This window comes from Sander lucioperca, chromosome 22 (assembly GCF_008315115.2).
Source record: "Sander lucioperca isolate FBNREF2018 chromosome 22, SLUC_FBN_1.2, whole genome shotgun sequence".
Classification (NCBI taxonomy): domain Eukaryota; kingdom Metazoa; phylum Chordata; class Actinopteri; order Perciformes; family Percidae; genus Sander; species Sander lucioperca.
This window is the reverse complement of record NC_050194.1, coordinates 27,401,363-27,426,479: the sequence shown is the minus strand read 5'-3', so window position 1 is coordinate 27,426,479 and position 25,117 is coordinate 27,401,363. Positions and strand designations below refer to the sequence as shown.

The following is a 25,117-nucleotide window of genomic DNA, read 5'->3' as shown; positions in this document are numbered from 1 at the left end:
GTCACATGCTGGAACTTTATGCTAGGCTGGGCTAATGGCCTCCTGGCTGTAGCTCCATACACATACATCATCTCGCTCAGATGACAGAGAGCAAATAAGTGAATTTCAGCAGAAGATGGTTTTAGTCTGACTAATCAATTGTAACACTGGAGCAGCCTGAAAACTAGCCTTACCCGAAATAGGCTGGTCTGGATGGCTGGGTTTCCATAGTAACTTAGGTCAGACTTATTCAAAATGGTTTTAAGAAAAAGAAAATAATGATTTGTACTGAAGTAAGCCTGGCTCAACTGCAGTCCTGCATTAGGAAACACCTCTCTGGAGAAAACATGAACGTTTCTGGAACGACTTGAAAAAGTTGCTGATGATCTTTTAAAACCTGAGTTCAAGTTTGTATGATGCTACAAACCATATGATCTCTCAAAACTCATTGACGAGTTGTGTAGTTTCTCATCACAGTGAAAGCTGGCACATCATTTTGGCACGATACAAAGTTTGTGCTTTGAAGCACACTGCAGTTGTTTTGGAATAATCCTCTCACCAGGTGAGTTACTATAGTACTGTACATACTAGTGCAATATTTGTCAGACAAGAGTCTATAGGACTCTTTTTGGCAGCATACATAAAGTGTCCCGCATAGAAAATCTTCAAAGGCTTTATAAATTAATCTTCATCAAGATACTCATAAATGTAAAATTCCTCAAGGGTGAATCTATAATAATGAATACATGTAACACAAAAACACCACATTTGTATGTACCTACTCATGCACTGTTGCACACATAAAAACACACATGCTCACACTGATTCAAAAGTGTTTTCACATGTGTAACCACTCACATTTAAAATGATAGTGTCTAGCAATGCCAATAGAAACATAATAGCATTGACAAATATAGATCTTTTTGAAACGATCAATCCAAGTATTTAAAGGTGCAATCAGAGATATTTTACTGCTTCTTTGAATGATATTGAATATCATCGGAGGTTTGCAGATGTTGATGATCAATTCCAGTCAATCTTTCTCAATGGCTGCTGAGATTTCAACCCCTTAAACTATTCATAATGCACTCGGCACAGTAGTTTCTCCAAAACCTCAGTGAACACTGGAGCTTTAGATTCTTCCACTTGTTGGTTGATGAATGTTTGAGATCTGTAAAGAATATTAGTATATTTTGCTTTTGTTTTTAATGGATGATAAACAAATTATAAATATGGCCTATGAGTGGAAACTGTAAAACACTGAGGTCACATTAGTTTTAAGCAGAACGTACATGGTATCCGGCTGCGTTGTGTCACGGCTCGGTCGTTTAATGTAGGCTGCATAAGACATGTTTCAGAGACAGAGCGCCTGTTCTTCAGCAGCCACATCGATAATATAGTTTAGAGTTGTTTTGCCAACATTTTGCGTGTTTTACAAGCATAAAGGCAGGCGGCTGCGGCTCAGAGCGGTCTTCCTTTAACCACATGTCCGCATGTCATTGTGTCCTTGAGTGAGGAACAACTCCACTGACTTCAAAAAGAAGTGCGTTTCTATAGAAGTCTATGAGGAAATGACCCTACTTCTCACTTGATTTATTACCTCAATAAACATTTTCATAAATAAAATCTGAAAATAAATAAATAAATGATTTGACCATTTTTAAAATAGACGATAAAGCAGGGGATACTTCAGGACCTGTCAATCAGGACAGAGGATTAGCAATGCTAAGGGACTGTTCGGTATTTATGGAATGGACCACCGGAGGAAAATAGGGGAGGGTCATGTCTTTTTATTCTTTTATTATTTTCACAGTGAGTGACCGTTGCCCTAGTCCGTGCGGTGTGTCCCGCACTGTCACCACGCGTCAGCCTTCATCAGCCTTTTTTAGGCAGATTCGGCGTCAGCCATCAGCTAAACAGCTGGTTTATCTCGGCTGAAGGTTGCCTTGGTGCGTCACGGCCTTAACATTTCCCCCTGAGATCATTCATTTTAAATGTCAATACAGCTGATGTTACAGCACAGCTGCTTGGTCACAGCTTGCTTGGTAATGACTGCTGGTCAACATAGTATTTAAAAGCCAGTTTAACTTTCAGGGGTCAATGCGATCTTTGGGTCTATTTAGACTGGACTGTCCTCGAGTCCCTTCTGGATCAGGTCTCTTATTTTAGACAAGTCATTTTAGCCCACTGAGTTTAGGTACGTTTTGCCCTGGTCTGTTTGGGATCAGGTCCATAGTTTTAAATCTGTGTAGACCCTTTAGATTGGAGTATTCCTTGCAGCTGACCTGCATGCCTGTGGACTGTAGGAGGAATGGGGAACAACTGACACAAACATGGAGAGAACATTCAAACTCCACACAAATAGGCTCTAACTGGAACCGTTGGAGTTTGAACTCAGGGCCTTCTTGCTGTGACCTTGCAAACTACTGAGCCAGTGCGCCCCTACGGAGCCATACAATACTGATTGCAACTTTAAACAGCATGGAACAGAATATTAATTCAACAATAATTGAACCTCTCTTTATAAAAACTGATAAGTAACCCACTTTAAGATAACCATGTCATAAAGGGTTCTGAGATATCACGATACGAGGCCTCACTGAAAACTCAACCTGTGGTTTAAGGGCAAAGCTGAAGGCATTGAGACCCAAACACTTACGGAGTAATTGGATTACAGGGTTGCTGGAAGGTCTGGTGAGTACAGGTACAAGTATGAGAAAACTATACGGTGGTTTCATTCTTCCAAGGGCCAGTCCGTATGTTTCCTGGGGCGTCTGAACCAAACAGGCTGTCTTCCTGCAGGCTCATGTTCCGGCCGATGGTACCTCGCCGGCTGAAAGTGCCGTGCTGCCGAGGCAGAGTATTTCTTGGGAAACCTTTCTGCTCCACCTCTACGCAGAGATTATCCTTTTCTTTATCTGTTGTCTTTGACATGCAGCTGTACGTGTTGGGGTCTTGCTGAAATTGCGAGGTAAAGGGATCCGGTTTCTCACAGCAGCTTGTAGTTGAAGAGTGATCTGCTGAGCTGTACATGTGCCACTGGCAGGTGTGGGCCCCATGAGCAGGCAGGAGGAGGCTGTGACAGGAAGAAATGCTGTCATGCATGCTGTGTGCGTGGCTGTGACAGGACGTCATTGAGTCTTGTACGCTGTGGCAGGAGTTCTGGTGTTGCAAACTGTGGCAGGAAGCCAGCTGCTTATCCAAGTGAGGGCTGGGGCAGGGGAGCTGGAGGTCTGGCTGTGGGCTAACGGAAACCAGTGGTGAACCTTCAAGGTGGTGCACTGCATGAGGGCTGTCCAGGTGGGAGCTGTGCACACTCCCATCCATACTGACGGAAGCCATGTGAGAACGGTAGTCCTGGAGGCATGGACGCGGGCGGTTGAAGGAGCGTGACTTTGTTCTGTCATTAAGGCAGCTCTGTAGAGGCAGAGCGGGACGAGGGAGCTCGTCAGAAAGCGACTGTGGACGAGGTGAGGACACTGGTTCAGCGAGAGGTGAGATAGGGTTGGCGGTAACAGGACTCATCACGGCCACACAGCATGGACCTGTGTGATTGGGTGCGGGGCTCTGGGAATGTGGTGTCATTTTGTGGTAAGAACTCTGCACGATGTGAGGAGAGAGTAGAGGATGCTTGCCTGAGCATGGGGAGCTCAGGTGGCAGTGTGGCTGATGGAGCTCCTGCCTCTGGCTCTGTCCGTCCCCATTCCCGTCCTCTGACTTGGACTTGGACGGGCAACAGGCCCACCAGCGGTGCCATACATCATCACGTTTGGCACAGTGCTGGATGAGAAGGAAGAGTCCCAAAGTGACACAAAAAGCCCCATACAGGCAGCTGAATATCATATCCAGGAAATGCCCCATTGATACCGCCAATGCTCCTAAAGCCCAGGTAGACAGGTACAGAAAGAGGGTGAAGGCTGTGGCTCGAAGCTGAGATTTAAATGAGTGCTCATTGGCCAGCACCGACACACCTGTTGCAAATGGCGGACAGTCTCCACTAGGCCCAGAAACTCCTCCAGTGTCGGTGTGGCAATGATGGTTTGACTCACTAAATGATAACTGCTGCTGCTCCTCACTCAGAACTCGCAGCTCATACTTCTTCTCTGGGTGGCGTTTAAGTTGGATGTAAGTGCACAAGAAGTATACAGACATGACTAAGACCAGAAGACCCATGGGGGCATAGAAACCTCCCAAGCTTGGTTCCCATGCCATCCAGCAACTGAAAAAGACAGTGACATAAAGGTGTGTTATTTACTAAAAATGAATGAAAACATGATTGTGCAGAAATAATGAGTACTTACTACAAAGCGTCATCCCTGCTGCCATAGTTATCCATACCAAATGCTGCCGTAACTCCAACAATCATGAGAGGCACTCCATCACTTACAAGATAAAATCTGCAAAAAATGTTTAAAATGATAAAGTATAAATGCTGGCAGGGTAACAGGTGGGTCAGAGAAAAATCCATTTAAATCAAATTATTCAAATTTATATTTCTATCATTTTTATTTTTAACTATTGAATGTGAAATCCGGTAGATATATCCATGGTGCTCAGATGATAATTCCTAATGGTTTTGGTGATCCCCTGACTTTTCATCCAGCACCATTGACATTTTTTTTTTCCAATATGGTGACATCTTTTGGATGAGTTGCCATGAAATTGGTTCTGACATTTATATTTCCTTCAGGATGAATTGTAATAACTTTGGTGGGGCTCTGACTTTTCTTCTAGCGCCATCGTCAGGGCAAAATTTGTCCAATACTTTAGTTTATGACCAAATATCAGCAAAACTAATGACATTACCATCAGCCTCAGCTGTACAATGTGTTTAGTACTAACTCGCAAAGTTAGCAAGCTAACCGCCAAAGATTAGCATGTAACTTTGTTATTGTGAGCATTTTGCCATGTTACTGAGCAAAATCCTAGTAAGTGCTGGCAATAATTTTTTTTTCTGATTCTAATTCTGAGCCCTAGAGGTGTTGGTAGGCATATTATTACTTTGGACCTGCTCAGGTTAGCCGTTTTTCCCTGTTTTCAGTCTTTATGCTAAGCTAGGCTAGCCACATCGAATCAATTTAATTTTATTTATTTATTTATTTAATGTCAAATCATAACAGAAGTTATCTCAGGGACAATTTAAAGATTTACAGAGTAGGTCTAGACCACACTCTGTAATTTACAAAGCAAGTGATTGGTGTGACAGTGGCGAGGAAAAACTTCCTTTTAACAGGCAGAAACCTTGGACCGAAACTGACTCTTGGTGGGCGGTGAGACGCTGTGAGAGAGACATATACAGCTATACAGAATCCCGACACTGACCCAAGTTCTGTACTTAACACAGAGACATAAGATTGTTATTTATCGTTCTCACCTCACTCTCAGAAAGACGGCTAATAAGCATTCCAAAACGATGAACTATTCGAGCTCAATTTTGTAATACGTTTTTATCAGAATTTGAAAACGGTGAGCTTTGCTTAAATTTTGGGTAGTAAACAAGCTGATTCTATTAACAGTGGGGGTGATTCACTGGCACAAGATGCACCAACTAAAACCAATTAGTGATGCAAAACTTTTATGGGAGAAACTCAGTTGTAAGATTTGTTCAACTTCAAATTCTTTCAAATTCAAACTCCTAATTTGACTTTATATGCTAAGCAAGTAGTGCAGCATCAAGTAGCTGAGAATTATTGTTAAAGACTTTCTGCAAGTCTGCAAGGGCGCTCAATAATGAACTGTAGGGGCCTTTGGGTTAACACTCCAAAATGTACTTTCTCTAAATCAGCCGAAAATCATGTAAAAAAGAGACTGAGGTCCAAGGGCACACGCATCACTGCTATATTCCATCATGATGGTTTTGAAAAGCAGTTTACTGCTTGCTGACAGTCAGATCCCAGTAAAGCAATCAGGTCAGTCAATTCAAACATTGACCAGCCCTGTTGTGCACTTAAAAACCTGCTTATAGCTCACAGCTTACCTGAGGATGGTTGGTTTGGTGCGAGTCTGGGCTGGCCCATTCCTCTTCTGGGGCCGAAGTGGATCTTTGGACACATCCTTACAGATGTTTCTAGCAGTAAATGTCAGCCACAGCATGGTAGACAAAGACGCATAGTGGAGCACAATGCCAACCTAACAGATAAAGTTGTAAACAAAGATTATTAAAAGCAATATGAGTTCATTGTCCAAATTTGCATGGGGGTGTATTAGTGTTTTGTACATGAATTTGATATAAAGGGGTATTAACCATACCATAAATTGCGCAAAGACAGAGAGCAACTGTTGCTGGCTGCTGCTCGTACGGCGCCGGAACTGGACCTGCTAACTGTAGCTCCCTGAAACTTTGCTAAATTTTTGTTTTAATTTGTTGTCTTTTTGCCTTTGTTAACGGAGCACGTATTGCCTATGATAGAGATCCACTCATCAACATCGAAGAATGAAGAGCAGGGATTGGATTAGGTGCAGCGGACCTTGAGACGGTGACTGCCCACAGCATCTTCCGACCACCCAGCCAGACTAGCTGGACCAAGCGCCACCAAGGCGGTGTGACCGCCCTGGGAAGAGAGGGAAGAGAGCCGGGATAAGAGCTAGGCTCGCCCAGATTGGACCTAGGGCTGTTCCACTACCCAGCCTGCACCTGGCTGATGTCAGGTCACAGGAGAGTGGAATGGATGAACTAGTACTCGGGCTGGTCCAGCAATGGGAGATAGGAGACTGTTGTGCCCACATCTGGCAGAGACAGGGCTCCATCGTGGCATCCTGGAACGCCGTGTTCTGCACCAACAGAGTGCAGGAGCCCGGTGGGACGAGGAGCGGCAGACTCTGTTTGCGTCAGTGAGGTTTGGTACTCAAAGGTAGTGAAAGTTGATGGACAATGTTTCCCTGATGTCAAATTTTTTATGTTAAACCTGGAGTTCGGAGATTTTGTCTCCCCTCCTCTGGCAGTGAGTGTAATTACACACTTGTTGAAAAGCAGTGGGATTCATAAAAACACTACGGCACTGTGGTCTCTCCCCCCTTCCTTGGGTGTTTTGCACCTCATTTCGATATGTGCTTATAAAGTCTGTGTGAAATGTCTATAAAGTTAGTTAACTAGTCCCTCTTCAGTCATATATTTTAGGAGTAGAGGTGTTTTGACATGAATTTGGATTTATTAAGCTCTAGTGTGTCCCTATTAGACAGGTAGGTCCACCATGTATAAACCAGGCCCCCAGGAAGTGCGCCAGGCATTTGCAGAAGCAAAAGAAGTGGAATTGCAACTCCCGGCCTATCAAGTGATGCCCTCTGGCCCAAAAAGACTTTTCCCCATAGACTTACATGGCGTAAATAAGTGGATGAATTTCTTCAAGCGTGACAACCCTAAACCAAATGTCTCGTCTATCAGAATTTAATTCATTCTGTCTGATAACATTTGGAAAGTGTAGAAGAGCCGCACGAATAAATCATTTAATGCCAATTAAAGTTAGCGGAGCGGTAAACTGGAAGTAGCCGGCTTGGCCAGCTGAAGTCTCTAGTGTGCCTTCTCTATGGGCCACACAGTACAAAAGTAGTGCCGATCACGGCTTCTTGCGCCACTGAGCAACTCTCACAGGAATAAACGGGGCTCCACCTCCAATGCTGTATCTAGGTTTTATTATATATCAATGGTATGAACCTACCCTGTGTCTGCACCAGGATAACCTGGGAACAGCCAGGCGGAACTATCAGCTGGTAAGACACTTAGACAGTGACATGTTTAGGTTGTTATGTCTCTGGTATATTTGATTTGAAATAAAAACAATGACTGAAACTAAAGTGCTGACTTGGTTTAATTAGTTTTACTGTGTTCACATCCATACTGGGTGAACAGTGAAACGACTGTAGCCTTTTCTTTTTCAAGAAGTCTTACAATTTTGCAGTCTGCAGTCACTGATTGAAAACAGTTTGACACCAAATATTATACTGTATATACCAGGACTAAAAATGGTTTTAATTGGTCAAATGCTGTTTGGTCCGCTAAAGTATTTGAGGGGATACTTGGAATATCCTCAGGTGTCTCAGGTGAACAGTCTCCTCCTTGCCTTTCTCACCACTGAGTCAGTATGCAGAGCCCAGGTCAGAGCATCGGCGATGTGGTACTTGAAGCTGTCCACCCTCTCCACCTAGGGCCCCTTGATATGAAGGGGGTGTAGTTCCTTCCCTGCTTCTTCCCAAACTCCATATATAATCTCTTTAGTCTTGCTGACATTCATGAGTAGGTTGTTGTCCCTGACACCAGCGGGTAAGGTCCTCAGGGGACTTGGAACACAGCCCTGTGGTGCTCCAATTTTATTTATAGTATCAAATCATAACAAGCGTTATCTCAAGACACTTTATAAATAGAGTAGGTCTAGACCACAGTATAATTTACAAAGACCCAACAATTCCAGTAATTCCACCAAAACCAAGCATTTAGTGCGACAGTGGCAAGGAAAAACTTCCTTTTAGGGAGAAACCTGGGACAGACCCAGGCTCTTGGTAGGCGGTGTCTGACGGTGCCGGTTGGGGGTGTGATGAACAGTGGCAATTATAGTAACAAAAAAGATAATGGAATTATGACTAGAAACAGTAGTTGTAGTAGTTCATGGCGTAGCAGGGCACTGCAGGGCGTTACAGGGTGTAGCAGGGCACTGCAGGGCGTAGCAGGACGTAGCAGGGCACTGCAGGGCGTAGTAGGACGTAGCAGGGCGTAGCAGGACATTGCAGAGCGTAGCAGGGCTTCAGTGTTAGAGATGAGGGTGGAAGAAGTGTGTCCGCCCACTAGGGTTGGGCATTGTTTTGATTTGAACAATTCTGATTCCAATTCCGATTCTTCCTTTCGATTCCGGTTCTTATCAATTCTAAATTCCAATTCTTTAAGGAGTGGAGTTGAAACGGGTCACATGCTTATTTCACAGATGAGAGGAACATTCTATTTTGATTCAATAGGGATTTACAGTTTTACTGGGCTTTTTTTAACGTCAAAGCCACACGTTAGAGCGCTGCTTACTGTGCTCCATGGCTGCAACACAACAAGCACCTGGAAATACGGTGGCTGCTACAGAAACCGAAACCTGCGCATGTAAAATTTGGAAACGATGAACTTTTTCATAACCAAATTTTCCAATAAATATTCCAGTAAAATTACTATTCCATCGTAATTTTCCACCCTCACCACCTGGGGGTCTGCCTGTCAGGAAGTCAACGATGTACTTTCCGCTTTCTTTGTGTTTACTTTAAACTACGGTCGCATCGAGGAAACATTAACAACGTTGAATGAGCAACGTTACACGCTGAAAATGGCAAGTTTTGAAGAAAGTTTGGATCATGCAACAAGGCAGGCCTTCTTGGTTCTTTCAGGGAATGATTTTCGAGGAATATGTTTACGGAATTTACTCTCTAACTGGGACGTTTTGGGACCCATTGGCGGGGATTTGCTACGGAAGAAATACTCACAGCGATACACTGGCAAGCTCAAATGACGTTTAACCATATGTCCAGCTAATATATATAGCTCATGTCTTGTTACTGTAATATTGTATGCAAATGTTCCAAAAAAACATTTGCAGAGCCACCGTCGGTGCGTCCAGATCTTAGCGCCGCCCAAGACGATTTTGATTGGTTTAACGATATGCAAACCACCCCTGACTGTTTTTTCTCCTATCCAGGAGTGTATGCCCTTGCTGCCAGACCTTCCTCCTCAGCGCTGTGGAGATAGGTCTGGCAATACGAGACTAGACAAAAGAAAATACTTCATACTCATCCACTCGACAGTGTTGTAAAAAAAAGCACAAAAAAACAGGCACAATAGCAAACATACAGTACACTGTTCTGTATATATGAGCCAGAACACATTTCACACATGAGTAGCTTGAAAGGAAACCAGAAAATAATATATAGCAAGCCTCAACAAGTTTTGCTCGTGGTAGTGATTTAACACTCAGTGAACATTTACTTTCCCACTGACACTGATGCCTCTCTCAGTTTCTGAGTGATGCCTATAGCTGCCAGTGACCTCAAAACGGCTTCAGCAACAGCTAAAGGGAGCTTTCAGTTCTCTTTGGTTCATCTTACTGTTCGGAACACGTTTTTAAAAGTGCTGTGAAATAACACTATTCTGAGAAAGTAAGAAAACAACAACTTACAATTTGGCACACAAAAGGTAAGTTGATCTGATTGATGCCCCCGGCGAAAACTCCAAATGTCAGCCCCGTGTGAAAGAGGAAGTTGAGGAGTGTGTGCCAGCCATTCCTGCTGATGCGGACCACACTGCAAACAATGAGTTCAAAGTTAAAAAGATGGACGTCCTTTTACCTACTCTGCATCCACTGCTGGGTAATCACACTAAAACAGTGGGTCGCAGACGTGTATACAGTATTGTTGTGAACAATCACACTGCATCATCTTTGGCCTTGAGAAGTATTTCAGGGGAAAAGCAACATTTACCTGAATGACAAATAAACTGTACAGCTGCATTTGGATATAATGTGGACTATATTGCTAAAATTCTGAATCACATAAATAGCACTAATGGGAGTGTCTGGATGGTAATGATGTGTTTAGATATGGATATTTTAAATAAAACTGTATGGTTGTGTATTTTGATGTTATGCCAAATTAACACTTTTTTTTTTTCAATAGCACAAGTGAACACTAACAACATTTTAAAAGAGGACTTTTATTTTGACAAACTGCTAGACGCAACCGTAGCAACAATGCCTCCGGTAGATGGTAGCAGTTTGGAATCTCAAAAGCAATGGTTGCAATCTGCCAAAGAAATGTAAAGAAGATAAAGCAACTATGTACTGTTGAAACAGGAAGTACAATTACAATGACATTTCCACCATAAATGGATGCAGAAAAGGCAGAAATTGGTGCAGAAAAATTCACCAGAATGCAGGAAATGAAGTGTTTGGCGCTCAATATTTCTTGGGTTGGACCCCAAATCCCCCTGCTTAATATGTGCCCTCATCCCCCCCCTCCCAGATGTTGAAAAAAGCTATGCTCTTGAAAAGGGGGGTTCGGGTGGTGTTAGACGTTCAAAAAAGCATTTTGAAGTTTACTGAGGCTTTTACAGTTACCGATAGCTCTTTCAATGTACATATGGGTATGTGAGTATTGTTTTAAGATAGACCTATCCTTTAATAAATGTTCCTCTCACCTGTGGTGGACAATATAGGTCATGATGGAGACGAGCAGACAGAGCAGCATGACTGCTGTGCAGGCATACACCACTGGATGCAGGTAATCCCCGGGGTATGGTGGGAAGGACAGCACTCTCTTCAAATCCTGCAGAATGACAGAAGTTTACAAATAGAAAAGAATAATTAGATTCACAAGAATGAATAAAACAAAAACACACACATATATATATATATATATATATATATATATATACACCCTCGTTCAATGAAAAAATAATGCAGGCTGATTTGCCAGAAGTTGCCCAGGTGGTCCTGTGTGGATCGAAGCCAATCAATACTTTGTTCGGTGTATGTTGCCTCATTTGTCTGCCAACAATATTCGGCTTAAAGGAATAGTTCAGCATTTTCAGCATGTTCAGCACGTCCCCAATGACGACGTAGATGTGACGTGAGCAACCTGTCTGAAAGTTGGAAGTCTTCTGGTAGCTGTGCCAAGAGAAATCTCAATCATTCCCAATCTAGCAGAGACGGAGAGCGTAGGTATATGTAAGGAGATAACATAGGCACAGGCTAATTATTGATCACTAAAATGATAGTTAACATTAGTAATTAAACTTAAACAGCTAATGTGAGTCCAAACTGCCTGAGAGCTTCTCCTGACTATACGGTAATTTGTCTACTGTGCGAGAGAAAGTCGAGTGGTTATGACACAATCGTTAGCCTATTTTTACAAAAACGTCTGCTCCGGAGCCATAGTGTGAGATACAAGGTAATGGAGCCTTTTATACATTGTTGTGTTTCTTTAGAAATAAACAATGGACAAATAAAGTCTTTAAACGCTTCAGATGTAAAGTTATTCTCTGTCAAAGTGACGTCAAAATGAATGGCAGTCAATGGAATGCTAACGGGAGGTGATGGCTTGTTAGCCTACAATCTCCTCAAAGGAGGTACGCTTTCCAGATGCTCGCTTACCCCTTTGTATGAAACAGGGGTTGATGCATAGACTGTATAAGTGAAGCCAAAACATCTGGATCACCCTCTGGTGGCTGGCTGCAGTGTAGTATATATATATATTTGTCTAGCAATTCTAATTCTATTGTGTACATTCTTGTCTTTTCATAGTCATAGTTAATATTTAATAATAAGCTATTGCACTGTTCAATCCCTGCACTGTTCTCTTTTGCACTACCACCTGCACACAGTCTACCTTAGCACCTTTAACTCTTTAAATTACTGTGAGTGATTTTTATAACTTTTTATAACGCTTTAAATTTCTGTGAGTGATTTTTATGTGAGATATATGTGTGTATGTGTGTTTGTTGTGTTATTGTTGTCTAAGCTACTGGATGCCTAAAATTTCCCTCGGGATGAATAAAGTGTCTATCTACCTATATATCTATCTAGCTATCTATCTATCTAAAAATGGGGTGAAACGTCATGATTGACAGCTGTGATTGACTCGCGATTGGTCGAACAGGCGTATTGGTGGGATTTCAATTCCCCGGCTCCACCGCCCGATCACTACTGCGCTGAGTCTGGCTCCAAAATTACAAGATGGCCTTATCCGGGGTATTTTGGTTTCACTTGGCATGTGATGTCGTCCATCTTTATATACAGTCCATAGCTGTGTGTGGGTTTCATTTCTAAACGGTGGAAATGTAACACGCAAGATATATACAACCTTTTACCATTCTCCAGTGTTCAGATTATTTCAGGGATGTATGAGAAGTATTTTTGTTTTGATTTGTTTACATGCAAATGACCGGTGCATCTACTGCCGCAACGATATTTTCAGTGAGTGTCCGAAATCTCGTTTGGTCCTTCCCTATATAGTTCACTATTTAATAAACACTACATATGGATTAGTGAGTTAATGAATGAGGGAACGGTTGTCAACACAGCTTATGTTATGAAGCCGGTGCATGACGTGCTCTTCTGATTGTAAGGGCTGGACAGAGAGGGAGGAGGGAGAGCTGCAGCTCATTCTACTTCCACTTCTGGCATTTATTTATTTATTTTTTAATTCTACCTCCTGCAGCTTTTTCACCATGGATATTGTGCTATGTTGCTATGGCATTTTTATTCCCCAAACCACCAACTCTGCAAATAGACAACCATCTAGCCAATGACATGTAGCCTACACTCGCAAGTTGCAAACATGGGAATCTTTCCATCTCTTCCATGCATTATATATGATGTGAAAGCAGCACAAGACTCAAAGAAGCAGCATGCGGTAACTTCATCCAGCTGTTCACTAAGAAATAGTTACAAACAAAACAAGACACAATGTGTTAATCAGTGAGCTTTAGAGGTGTTGGAAGCTGTATTTTTTTTTTTTTTTTTTACTTTGGACTGTCTCCAGTCTGTGTGCTAAGCTGGGCTAATAACATCCTGACTATAACTCCAACCTTAACACAAAGACACAAAATTGATAATTAATCTTTTCATCTCACTCTCAAAAAGAAAGCACAGTTCCAAAAATGTTAAACTACTCCTTTATTGACCTAAATAGCTGAACCTGGAGCTCTCTGTCTCCAGTTTCTGACACCGATGCCAACATGCCGTTATAAGCAAAGCGCTTAAAGAATGCTTGTAAAAGAAAATGATCATGTTCCTCTATGCAAATGCTAACATCTATGCTAACATCCAGCTTCACTCATGCTGCATAGAATGACTACATGAAGCCTGCAGACTTGCTGCTGGAGGTTGGACTGTGCTGCATGTTTCCAAATCCCTGCACAATTACTCACGGCTCTTTCAGTATGCGTGCATTAATGATTTCTCCTGACATGGCACCAGGATTCTACATACACTGAGTGACTATGAACTTAAAACGCCCTGTGCATTCCAGTGTAATGTAAATGTCAATTAGTATAATTATATTGATTGCATTAATAAAGCAAACCCTATGACTATGACTGCTTACTGTAGTTGTAGTGTTGCCTAACTGCACTGAGGTCTTAAAATAACTCAGTGCACGTCATTAAACATGTAAAACATAACATGGATTTCAGTGTTTCCTGAAATATGAAATTGAATTAGCAAAACAAACATTATCTGGGAAGCTCAAGCTAGATCAGTAGAACCCGACTGCATAATAAATTCTGGCCATTATGATAGCCTGCCCCAATCCTCCTGCTACTCATGTAAGGCTGCAACTAATAAGGAATATTTTCATTATTGATTAATATATATAATATCTAGAAGTCCAAAACCCAAAGATATTCAATTTACTAGCATAAGACCAAGAAAACCAGCACACATGTACATTTGAAAAGCTTAAACAAGTGAATGAGTTGCATTTTTGCTGCATTTATTGGTTCAACGGATTTGAATATGGATATATGAAGTTAAGATGCTGTCTGGTGTATGCAACCTACAAAACTACTGTATAAGTGCGACCAAATTTAAAGCTGCATTGGTTGATTTATTTTTTTTACCACTTGGGGGCAGCGCAACAATCTGCAAACACAACATTGAAATATTATTACCTTATAAAATTGATATAGTGATATATTGTGTGCACATGATTCATTAATTGTAGCTTTAAAGAAATGCAAGTATTCTTATAACCTAATTCAGAATGTTGAATTTCTCATGTAATTGTTCAATGAATGTTTATCTGTTATGTAGTACTTTATGATTTCAGCAGTGGTAGGCCTACCTCTCACCCCCTTGGTTAGAGTACTAATAGCTGTGTGCTGGGTACCTAATTGTTAAGTGTGATTGGGTAACTGTATTGTAATTCTTGCGTGTTTTTCTGTTGATCATTTATAGAAAAACCATAACCATCAAGGCTCATCATCTCCTATCGCTGTGTGAAGTGTGTTCATAGTGCCAATAAATGGCTTAAATGGAAACATTCTTACCGATGTACCATGGTGATGCTCAAGCCCCTGTGAACCAGTCCTAGCGAGAGATTCTACAGCAGGGGTGGCGAACCTGTGGCTCTTGAGCCATATGCGGCTCTTTGCCTGCTCCTTTGAGGCTCTTACTGTGTGGCTGGGGGTTGTGTTATTGGTGGATTTTTTTTTTTTTTTTTTTTTACTTTTTGAAACATTTCAGATAAGTACAAAAAAAATGGAATGCACTTGCCAATACATTTGCCAATTATTTTAAAATAAAAAATAATGCAGCAGAGTTTTGAGGACAAATTCTGCAACCCGAGGAAAAAAAAGCTGCCACAGATCACCTTCCTCATTAACCCTTTCACTGCTGAATCAGATTGTTTGAAAGCCCCTCTAGTGACAAACGAGTGAAAGAGTCAACCGAGTTCTAGCAAGACCTGAAAAGGATTGTGGATAACAAAGACTGTCAGATTTCCCACTGAGTCAGTCTAAGTAAGAAAACAAAACTATGAAAACTGCTATGTATTATGACTGTCATCAGATCTGGAAGTCACTGTTGCTGTTGTAGTGTGGACGTGCATGTGTTGTGTGGCTTTTTGCTATGATGCGGGTTTTTTTGTGGCTCTTTATGCTGAACTGGTTGGCCACCCCTGTTCTACAGTAACATTAGCATTCGTTTGGAGCCGTGTTTCAGGCCACCTGGAGAATGTAAGTTCATTCCCTTTTTTACTGTAGCTCTCGTTTGATCTCCACTTAGGGTTGTGTGAAATGATATTTCACTTAACGATTAAAATGTGTCCACAATCTGCCTTTACAGAGAGATTCTTATATTGTGCTACAGTGCACATCAGTTGCAGGGGGGGAGGGGGCTAACAGTACTAATGGCTACAGTGGAAACGGAGCATTAGTTAGCTCCACTGTTAGCTCAATCTACTGGGGCAACTTGGCTTCTGCAGGAGAGCGGTGCTACTTATCAGGGGAAACGTTTACTAGGGGTGGGGGAGAAAATAGATGCAGCATATTGAGATATTTTCCGTGGCAATACTGTATTGATACACATACGCCAAGTATCAATCTTTTATTATATAAATTGCACATGAGACTTTAAGTTTTTGGTACTGGAATAATAAAATCAATTGCTTTTTCAGTCAAAATTGAAGTGAGACTACCGAACGGAGAAATTTAACTTTTTAGATAACTGATGTTTTCCTTTGGGGAAACAATATGAAGTTGGGGAAAAAAGGTAATACATTGCAATATATCGCAGAATATCGCAATATGTTTAAAATCGCAATATTGTATCGTGACACAAGTATAGTGATGATATCGTATCGTGGGGCCTCTGGTGAGTCCCACCTCTAACGTTAACATCCCCCATGCGGGACGCCAGCGACCAGCCAGTGGGACGTAACACGAAGAGGTGTCAACAGTTCCAACAACCTGTTCCAATTTTAGTATATGTACTAGTGAACTAACACAGGTCGTCAAAGAGAGGGACTCCCATGCACGCACGGCCAGACCGGCTAGCATATAAAGAACAGGAACTTGGATTACAACACACCCAGAGGGAGTGGGACTTCATTCTCTGCTTAGGACGCCATTACTCCACTTTATCTTCACATTACAAATAGTTTTTTGCTGCTATATTAATGTTCTGAACCTTTAAAAAAAGGTGCTACATTCGAGAACAGAATTTGGTGTGGTGTTTTGTTACCTTGTAGAGCTATATTCTTTTAAAAAGGGAAATAAATTAGCTTGTATTGTTCATTAACGTGCAAAAATAGTTTTAGAAACCAACATGAAAAAAAATCGTGATAAGACCGTGGATCATAACCCTGCCTGAATTTTTCTTATTTTATTTTTTCCATATGGCCCACCCCTATCTCCACTAGTCTCGCATTGCCAAACCGCACAGCGCTGATTATGGTATGGCTACATCGATGGGTGTAAATCAAGCGTTTTATTAAGATTCCATTCTATATGGATTCTTTGGACAATGATACAATATTTACTGACATTACAAAGTCTGCCATGATACGATTTTTGATTCCATTCAGGGGCCTGTGACCGGTACAAGACGATACATAAGCCCATTTAACACAATCAGTTACATTTATATTAACTCACAAAAAGCCACTAAAATATGATTTAAATTAAAAACAAACTACTCTAAGAATAAATATAAAGTGTGGATTTCAAAATAAAGGCGCATCTTAAAGATGACATTATGTATTGATATTTTCACTTTGTATTGATAATATTGGATCATAAGGATTGATATCGATCTGGCTACATCGCTTATCTATTCTGGGATATAGGGGAAAAACGCTCTGGTTTTACACTAACTTTTAAAAGTGTTTGCCAGACTGGCAAATAGTAAATATGGTAAACATCAACACCCATGTTCTCTGCTGCCATTATTACTGTAAGGCCTTTCCTTTACACTGCTGACTCTCTCTATAGCCATCTGAAGGCAGCAGGTATCTAGTCCATCTGCATCTCTAAGTGGAGTGATGTTTCCCGCTGTCAGGCCAATTATTCACGGCAGATCCACTGGTTACTTTTTGTGCAACCGACATCAGACTGTAAAATAACCACAGACCTGTATCTGTCCTTAACTCCAGGTAAACGAGGTACCGGATGCATGCTTAATCTTTTTTAAGCCTATTAATTATAATAGGCTACAGGTAGCCTATGTGTGGCTGTGATGAGCAACATGACCTAATAGAGATTGTTCAGGTACAAAACTAAGTTTTTATCATAAATTTACTTAAGTTTTTTTTCTCGTAAATTTAGCCTACGCATTTAATCTCGGAAACTCTTAGTTGGCCCCCTTTCCCCGGTTCCATAATATTTTCTTTTTTTTTCTACAATGGCCCTAATAAGCAGTCTTAAAATTGATTTAGGTTGACAATTATTTGTCAACTGTCTCAGCACCATAAATGATGTGTTGCTGCTATTGAATGCATTAATACTTTATTATTTATTTACTAGTTTTTATACTGGACTTGCATTTGTACTTGCCCCTACTTTTTCAAATGTTTGCATTCACTGAAGTCTACCGCAAATGTGCAAGCAGTAACACCTTCTTTAGAACTGCAACAATGTCATATCCCTTTCATATAAAATGTCGCTGGTCTACTGAATGAGAGGTGAACTCATCAACAAATGCCCTGAAACGACCAAAACTAAAAACAGACTTATCCATTAATAAGCACGCAGACTGCGTGGTTGGGTGGTTGGGTTTGTGTGTCAAACTGTGTGTTGGTGTGTGTTTGGGTTTGTGTCAAAAGTGAAAACAATATGTGAATGAGTGGGAATGAATGGTATATGTGGATGAGTGGAAGCATGGAGAGTGTATGGTTGGGGAGGTGTGTATGTAAAAGTGAGTGTGGCTTAAGATCCTGTGGAGTAGAGGAATACTGTTACTAGTAGGAGTTGTACTCTGATTGGAGTATGAAATTACACAGTATGCTGATATGTATTACTTCTTGATGAAAATATTAAAAAATAATTATAAAAAAAATAATAAGAACACAGACTGACTCAATCTGCCATGCCATTGAACTCCACTGAATTATTAAAAACACATTTGGTGTCACACTATAGTGCCACACTGCTGTAATGGTGATATAAACACAGCCAGTGTAGCATACAGTTTAAGATGGATAAATCTTCATTGACCAAATCTCTGTAAACCTTCCCGTTCACTGATTAAACGCATCAAACTGTCTTTTAGCATTACATTGGATGCTCATGACATTACTTATGTATATCGCCACGGTCACCGGTGACACAAACGATCAGCGTCTGCCCATCATAAATTTACAAGGGAAAAAAAACATGGGATAAACATGTGAATCACCGCTACAGTGGTGAAGAGCTATTGTGCGATCAACTGTAGAGATCCTGAAAGAACTCGAGCTTTTACAGACTGCCGAATTTGAATAAATCTAATAAAATAACTATTTTTTTCTATCATAACTAAACCTGTGTTTGGCTACTAAGTGGTGAGGAGGGTGTTGTATCATGTGAAATAGTGACATCAACACAAAGCCATTATATATTAGGCTCATCATTTTTAGGTCAATATACACTGGACCATTTTGTACCGTCTCATACAAAAGTTGACAACTATGCGACAAAATGTGGTGAAAACTTTGGTCAATTTCAATCCCTCTCTGTAAGAGTGCACAGTGAACACTTTCTCAAAATGTTAAACTATTGTAATCTACACTTTTGACATTTCAAAAGACACATTTAGTCCTTTTTCAGGTGATGGCAAATCCATGAGGCTACCAACAAATACACTTTATGAAAGGCGAATCACTGCACTTGCATGACTATTATTTAAGCTCAGATGACTTGGCTGTGGAGGCAGCAGTGTGGAGGAGGCTTAGATAAAGTGACTCATATACAGTAAGTGATGTGCATATTCTGGACAGGTCTGGCATTCCCTTCTGTGTTAAAAGGCAAAACGTGCCTTTCAAACAACAGTTAGGCCTTGTCCTTTCTTTCACTGGAGCACCCTCCTGCATGTGCATAATTCAAGCTGAAGATTCCTGTTGAGGCAGGAATCGAGCTAACTTGGCTCCGTCTTCATGACAGCGTCAACTCGCTTTTCCTTTGTGTTTCAAGGCCTTGTATTTTAGAGACACTGTCATGTCTTCCGCCTCTCATCTCTTTCTCTCTCCGGGACAGCATGCGCTCTCATCACGCTCTACTGAGCAACCCATCTATTAGACAGAGCATGACTGATTAAATCCTTTGCCGATCCCATAAAAAAAAAAAGAAAAATACAGGCACGCACACACAGCAGCAGAGATCTGTGCACACTCCACTTATCTCCGATGACCAACCACGAGCTGTGTCACGAGCCAAGATTTTGTAATTGGGCTTCTTTTGTTCTGAATCGGATTCCTGTGCTTATGTGTAATCATGATTGTTTTAGAGCATCAGAGATTTTCACCAGTTTACACCAGTTACAGGGGTCTCCAGATACAAGTTACAAGATGAGAAATATGTTAATTTCTTTAAAGTGCACGTGATTGGGCGAAGGCGGAGGCATTCACCTCTTGTATTGTCTTCCTACTGTTTACATTTCTGTGAGATGTACGAGCTAAATCGAGCACTCTTGAGGATTATTGATCTTGAGTGTATCAGACACATTTCATTAGTATCAGGGATGTCCTGAGCCAATATGCTAGACGTATAAAAACATTCTTTACTTATTTGGTATCATCTACTATAAAGCTATAAATTAGCCCCTTTTAATTTGGTCTGAGTGGCTCAGTGGAATGTAAATGTAAAGTATTTATATCGCGCTTTTCTAGTCTTAAAGGAGAACTCCGGGCAGTTTTTACGTTAATCTTGATCGCTATAAGTATGTGAGTACTGTTGATAGCAAAAAAAACGAGCCGAATCGGTGCTAGCTAACTGGAGCTGCTGCAGCTAATGCCGAGAGCTCCCACTTAGCTAGAACGGCAGTTTTGGGGGTATATCATAAAGAGTGCCTTTGTGCCTCTTAACAGACACAACATGCAATTAAAATGTCTGTGCAACATGAACAGGGCCCTTACATGACAACAAGATGCGTTTTCAACTCAGACATTGTTTAAATTCACCTACCCTGTTAGCTGCTAGCTGCCGTCTGGGATGAGTGAGTGTTAAGCCAGGCTTCAGTAATAATCATCACGCAGCAGTTCCCTGTGTATTTGTAGCATATATATCCATTTTGTGTGCGATCCATCTGGCGTTGGTGAATAGTAGTCTCTGCAGTGGCGAACTGTGTGTTAGTTGCCTTAGCCAGGCTAGCAGGGCCGACCGGCATCCTTCTAATTCCTCCCCGCCTTCCTCACCTGCCGCGGCCGACAACAATCCACGGGCGCCCACTGGTCTGGTGGATGTCCTCCAGAGGACAGTTCATGCTTTCGCGGCGAAATTTTTGCGGCGAAGAAAGTTTATTTCCCCCTCAAAAATAGGTAATTGAGCACTGTAGTGGTTATGATCATTTCAGTGACTATGTAACTACATGGAAACGGGCCAAATGATGCCTGTTTCTTGTACAGTAACAGCGTTACAGAAGGCTGGCTCTAGCTCCATAGGTTACTCCAAGCTTCTTCCCTTGTGAACACCTCCGCTCTTCACTCTTCTCACACCACGCTCCGATCTGCACACTGCTGTTTACCTTTTCCTGCTACAACTGAATTCCTGCAGGACTTCAGCGCAAGACTACAGTAAGCCTTCTGTAACGCTGTTACTGTACAAGAAACAGGCATCATTTGGCCCGTTTCCATGTATTTATGCCCCCAAAACTGCCGTTTTAGCTAAGTGGGAGATCTCGGCATTAGCTGCAGCAGCTCCAGTTAGCTAGCACCGATTCGGCTCGTTTTTTTTGCAATTGACAGTACTCACATACTTATAGCGATCAAGATTAACGTAAAAATTGCCCGGAGTTCTCCTTTAACGACGACACAAAGCATTAACATAGTACAGGAACCATTCACACACTGGCTGCCATACAACTCATCATCACAATCATGGTTCAGTGTCTTGCCCAAGGACACTTGGACATGGGGGGGATCGAACCGCCAACCTACCGATCAGTAGGCGACCGCTCTTACCACCTGAGCCACAGTCGCCCCGGAAATCAGGGATAGACTGATTATCAGGCCTTTTTTTGGCAGTTTGCAGATGATCTGTATCAGTATCTTATTTGCCTGATAACTGATAAAGTTAATTTATTAAAAAGTGTTCTACTTTGGCTCGGCTACAGCTCTGTGTCGGTCCCTCTGCTTCAGTTTCACTAACCACTGAGTCGGACTTAATGTCCCCCCCCCACAACACCATCTATTTTTTAGGCCTACTGTGTAGCCTATTACGTTGAACGTTTCTAATTTATTAAATAATTGCTTAAAGGGTAACTTACATTTTTTTCCAACCCCATTTCCCCATGTAGTTGTGTCTAATAGACTGATGTGACCAAAAATCTTTGAATTTGAATTTGTAACCTAATTGGGCAATATTTTGTACTAGGCCTACTGACAGGCTCAGATTGTTGCTAAAAGTGTCTGACAACATTATCGATCTCAGGACGGGACTTTTTGTCCGAAGGCAGCGGTGTGGAGAGCGGAACGCAAGTCGAGAAAAAGGCGCTCAGGGAGTCTGTTTCGGAGTAGGCTACAGAAATGATAGGCTCCTGTTATCTAAAAGATTTTCAATGTAATGGTTCAATATTTAAATGATTTCGACAATATGGATGATTTTGTTATAATTAGATGGCCGCCTGTATTCCTTTGAGACAGAGCAGCCTATAGTCTATGGATGAAGTAGGTCTATACAGATGAAGAGCGGTCGAGGGGAGAGAGAGGCTCCAGCTGTGCAGTGTTTTGTGGTCAGTAGGCTATAATACATCCATGGTTTCGTGTTCGTATCTAAAAGATTTTCAATGAAAACGATGGTTCGTGTTTGCTCATGTCTCACAGCCCCAGGAAGAGTAGTTCATGGGGATCAAATCAAAAACAGCCCTGTTGATTAGAGGAGGGAAATCCTCTGACGTGTTGACACAGCGTTGTGTCCAAGGTCCATCGCTGGACACATCCAGACCACAGACATCTGGCAGCAACAGGTCCCGCTTCTGACAGCGTATTCTTTGGGCATATAGGGGCACAGCACCCACGGGAGCACCACCAATATTCCGAGCCTCTCAACCCAGGGTTCAGACCCGTAACCCGAGAAGTGTGTGTTTTGCAAGAACTTGACAAACCTGGATCTGAAACATTAATTTTTAAAAATTTTTTTTTTTTTTTGGCCATTTCCACCTTTAATGGATAGGACAGGAGAGAGAGAGGGAGAAGACATGACTCGAACCCTGGACCTTCTGCACTGAGGAATCTATATGTGCGCCTGCTCTATCAACTGAGCTAACCCAGCCACGATCTGAAACATTCTTTATCATTTATATATAGTACCTGACTGAGAATCAAGTTTCCTCTCAACCTTAACTTGTGACTTGAATAAAATAGCCTATTTTCTGTAAAATATCCTCATGCACTCACACACTATCAACACACATATGGCAGCCATGAAAGCAGCAATGGTTACTGAAGGCAAAACATTAGGTATGCCATAATAAATAACTGGTAAACGCGTCTTACCATTAGCTTTAGTGAAGTCACACTTGAGTTGTGAAGCTCTGGTCTCTCCCGGCGGCCCCTGCTGCCCCCCTACCCAGCGCCATCTGGCTCCATATAGAGGCTGAGGATTTTTTTTTAATTCTTTTATCAAGTTGGGGTTTCTTTTCTCCAACTCTCCCGGTGCAGCAGAGGAGGGTCTGATCACAGGAGTTTGCCCAGCAGCCCGGTGCTCTGCCTCCAGCTCGGCGGCTCCGGAAGCGGCGCTGACGGGCAGCCACGTCCTCCCGGTCCCGACTCCATCTGCACGGCAGCACTGATCAGAGAGATGGGCACACGATTCATCTGCCGCTGCGTCGTTGTAACCTAGCCCTACATCTGACAGCAGCGTGGGCGGTGGGGAAGATGATTGATCACGTTTAAAGGAGTAGAGGCAGGAGATGAAACTCTCGGTAGATTATCGGTTTATCTGATATGCCTTTATAGCCTATAGATGCTTATCATTTCTTTAGTAGTCTAGGCTGGACTGTGCACTTGCGCTCTGTGTGATTTTTGATTCGAGAATGCACAATAATTCAGTTATTTTTTCCTTAATTGCAAAGTTGTTAACGGAAGAAATGACGAAGACTAGGCTACATGTGAAGTAGTCCGTAACAACGATATGTTAGGAAAACCAAAGGAGTGACTAACCTGCGGTGTGTCTTCTCTCAGCTGAGTGGAGTCCAGATCTCTTCAGTCCTTATCCAGGTCAGTGGAGATAGTGGCTGCGCTCCATTCGCCTGTACCGATGTGCCGCATGTTACGTAGTTAAGCAAGGGCGGGGAGCCCCGGTTAACTAAAGTGCAGGCGGCACATGAGGCGGAGGAGGGCGTGACGTTTCAGCTGACAATCAAACAGCTGCAGGCTTTGGCAGCCATGGTAACAGGTCTTTTTGATGTGAGGTCATGTAAGAAGCCCAAATCAGGTAGAGGTAGATTCAGTGGTGAACTGTAGCAGTAGCTTCACAGCGCAAGTCTTAATGCTTAATTCAGATTTTTTTTTTGCTCAGATCCGATTTTTTGTTTGTCTGATCACATGACCTGTTAAAATGTGGTCTGTATCAGATTCCAGTGTGAACTGTTTACGGTTTCGAACTGACCCGCATGCGCAAAAGAACAATAATGACATCAGACGCAGCACGCTGTTGCACTAAAGTTAGGGAGGTTATGGAGGAAGTAAGCATTTTGGCTTTTATTTCAAAATGTTTGTGTAATGGCAGCCGTAATATAGGCCTATTAATAAGCAGGTGCTGAGGAGAGAAAGGGAAGAGAAAGAGAGCCAAATTGGCTATTTTGGCCGTTTGTGGGGTTATGGCTCCCTCCGTTGACTTGCTCCATCACTGTTCTCCATTTTGTAAGCCTAGTCAAGCTTTTAATGTTACTGTCTGTGTCTAGGTCTAACTCCCGTTGGCGCATAATTGTGACAAATGTCGATGTAGATTGACGTAAAAGTCACATCCACCTTGGTTGTTCACACTGCAGCCGCATTGAAAAAAATCAGACCTGGGTCTGATTCAGGACCACATATGGAAGTGGTCTCAATCTGATCTGTAGTGTTCACACTACTTCGGAAGAAGTCTGACCTGGTCACTTGACCCCAAAAAAAAATCTGATTTGGGCCACTTTTGCCTACAGTCTGAACATAGGATACTTAGTGGTTCTAAACCGTCTCTGGCTACTCAAACTATATATATATATATATATATATATATATATTTTTTATATATATTTATATATATATATATTTTTTATATATATATTTATATATATATATATTTTTATATATATATTTATATATATATATATATATATTTTTATATATATAAAAAAAATATTTTTACTTTATGCTGCTATTTGGAGAGGATGTCTCCAACAGAATTTTGTTGTACCGCATACATTGACAATAATGATCTATCTAATATATTTCAGTCCTGTGAGCTTTCTTTTCATAGGTCAGGTCCATCTATTGTAATGTTTTAATT

At 41.7% G+C, this 25,117-nt stretch overlaps 1 protein-coding gene across 1 annotated transcript; it reads right to left on the bottom strand.

Annotated features, from left to right (window-relative positions):
• Positions 1–1,824: 1,824 nt before the first annotated feature.
• On the bottom strand, positions 1,825–24,136 carry adgra1a (adhesion G protein-coupled receptor A1a). Its single transcript, XM_031323863.2, has 7 exons — positions 23,788–24,136; positions 23,122–23,475; positions 11,135–11,262; positions 10,119–10,242; positions 5,957–6,108; positions 4,281–4,376; positions 1,825–4,198 (listed from the first exon to the last, which is right to left on the bottom strand). The coding sequence occupies exons 2-7, from the start codon at positions 23,122–23,124 to the stop codon at positions 2,701–2,703; spliced, it is 2,001 nt and encodes a 666-aa protein (XP_031179723.1). The 5' UTR covers positions 23,125–23,475; positions 23,788–24,136; the 3' UTR covers positions 1,825–2,700.
• Between the last annotated feature and the right edge of the window lie 981 nt (positions 24,137–25,117).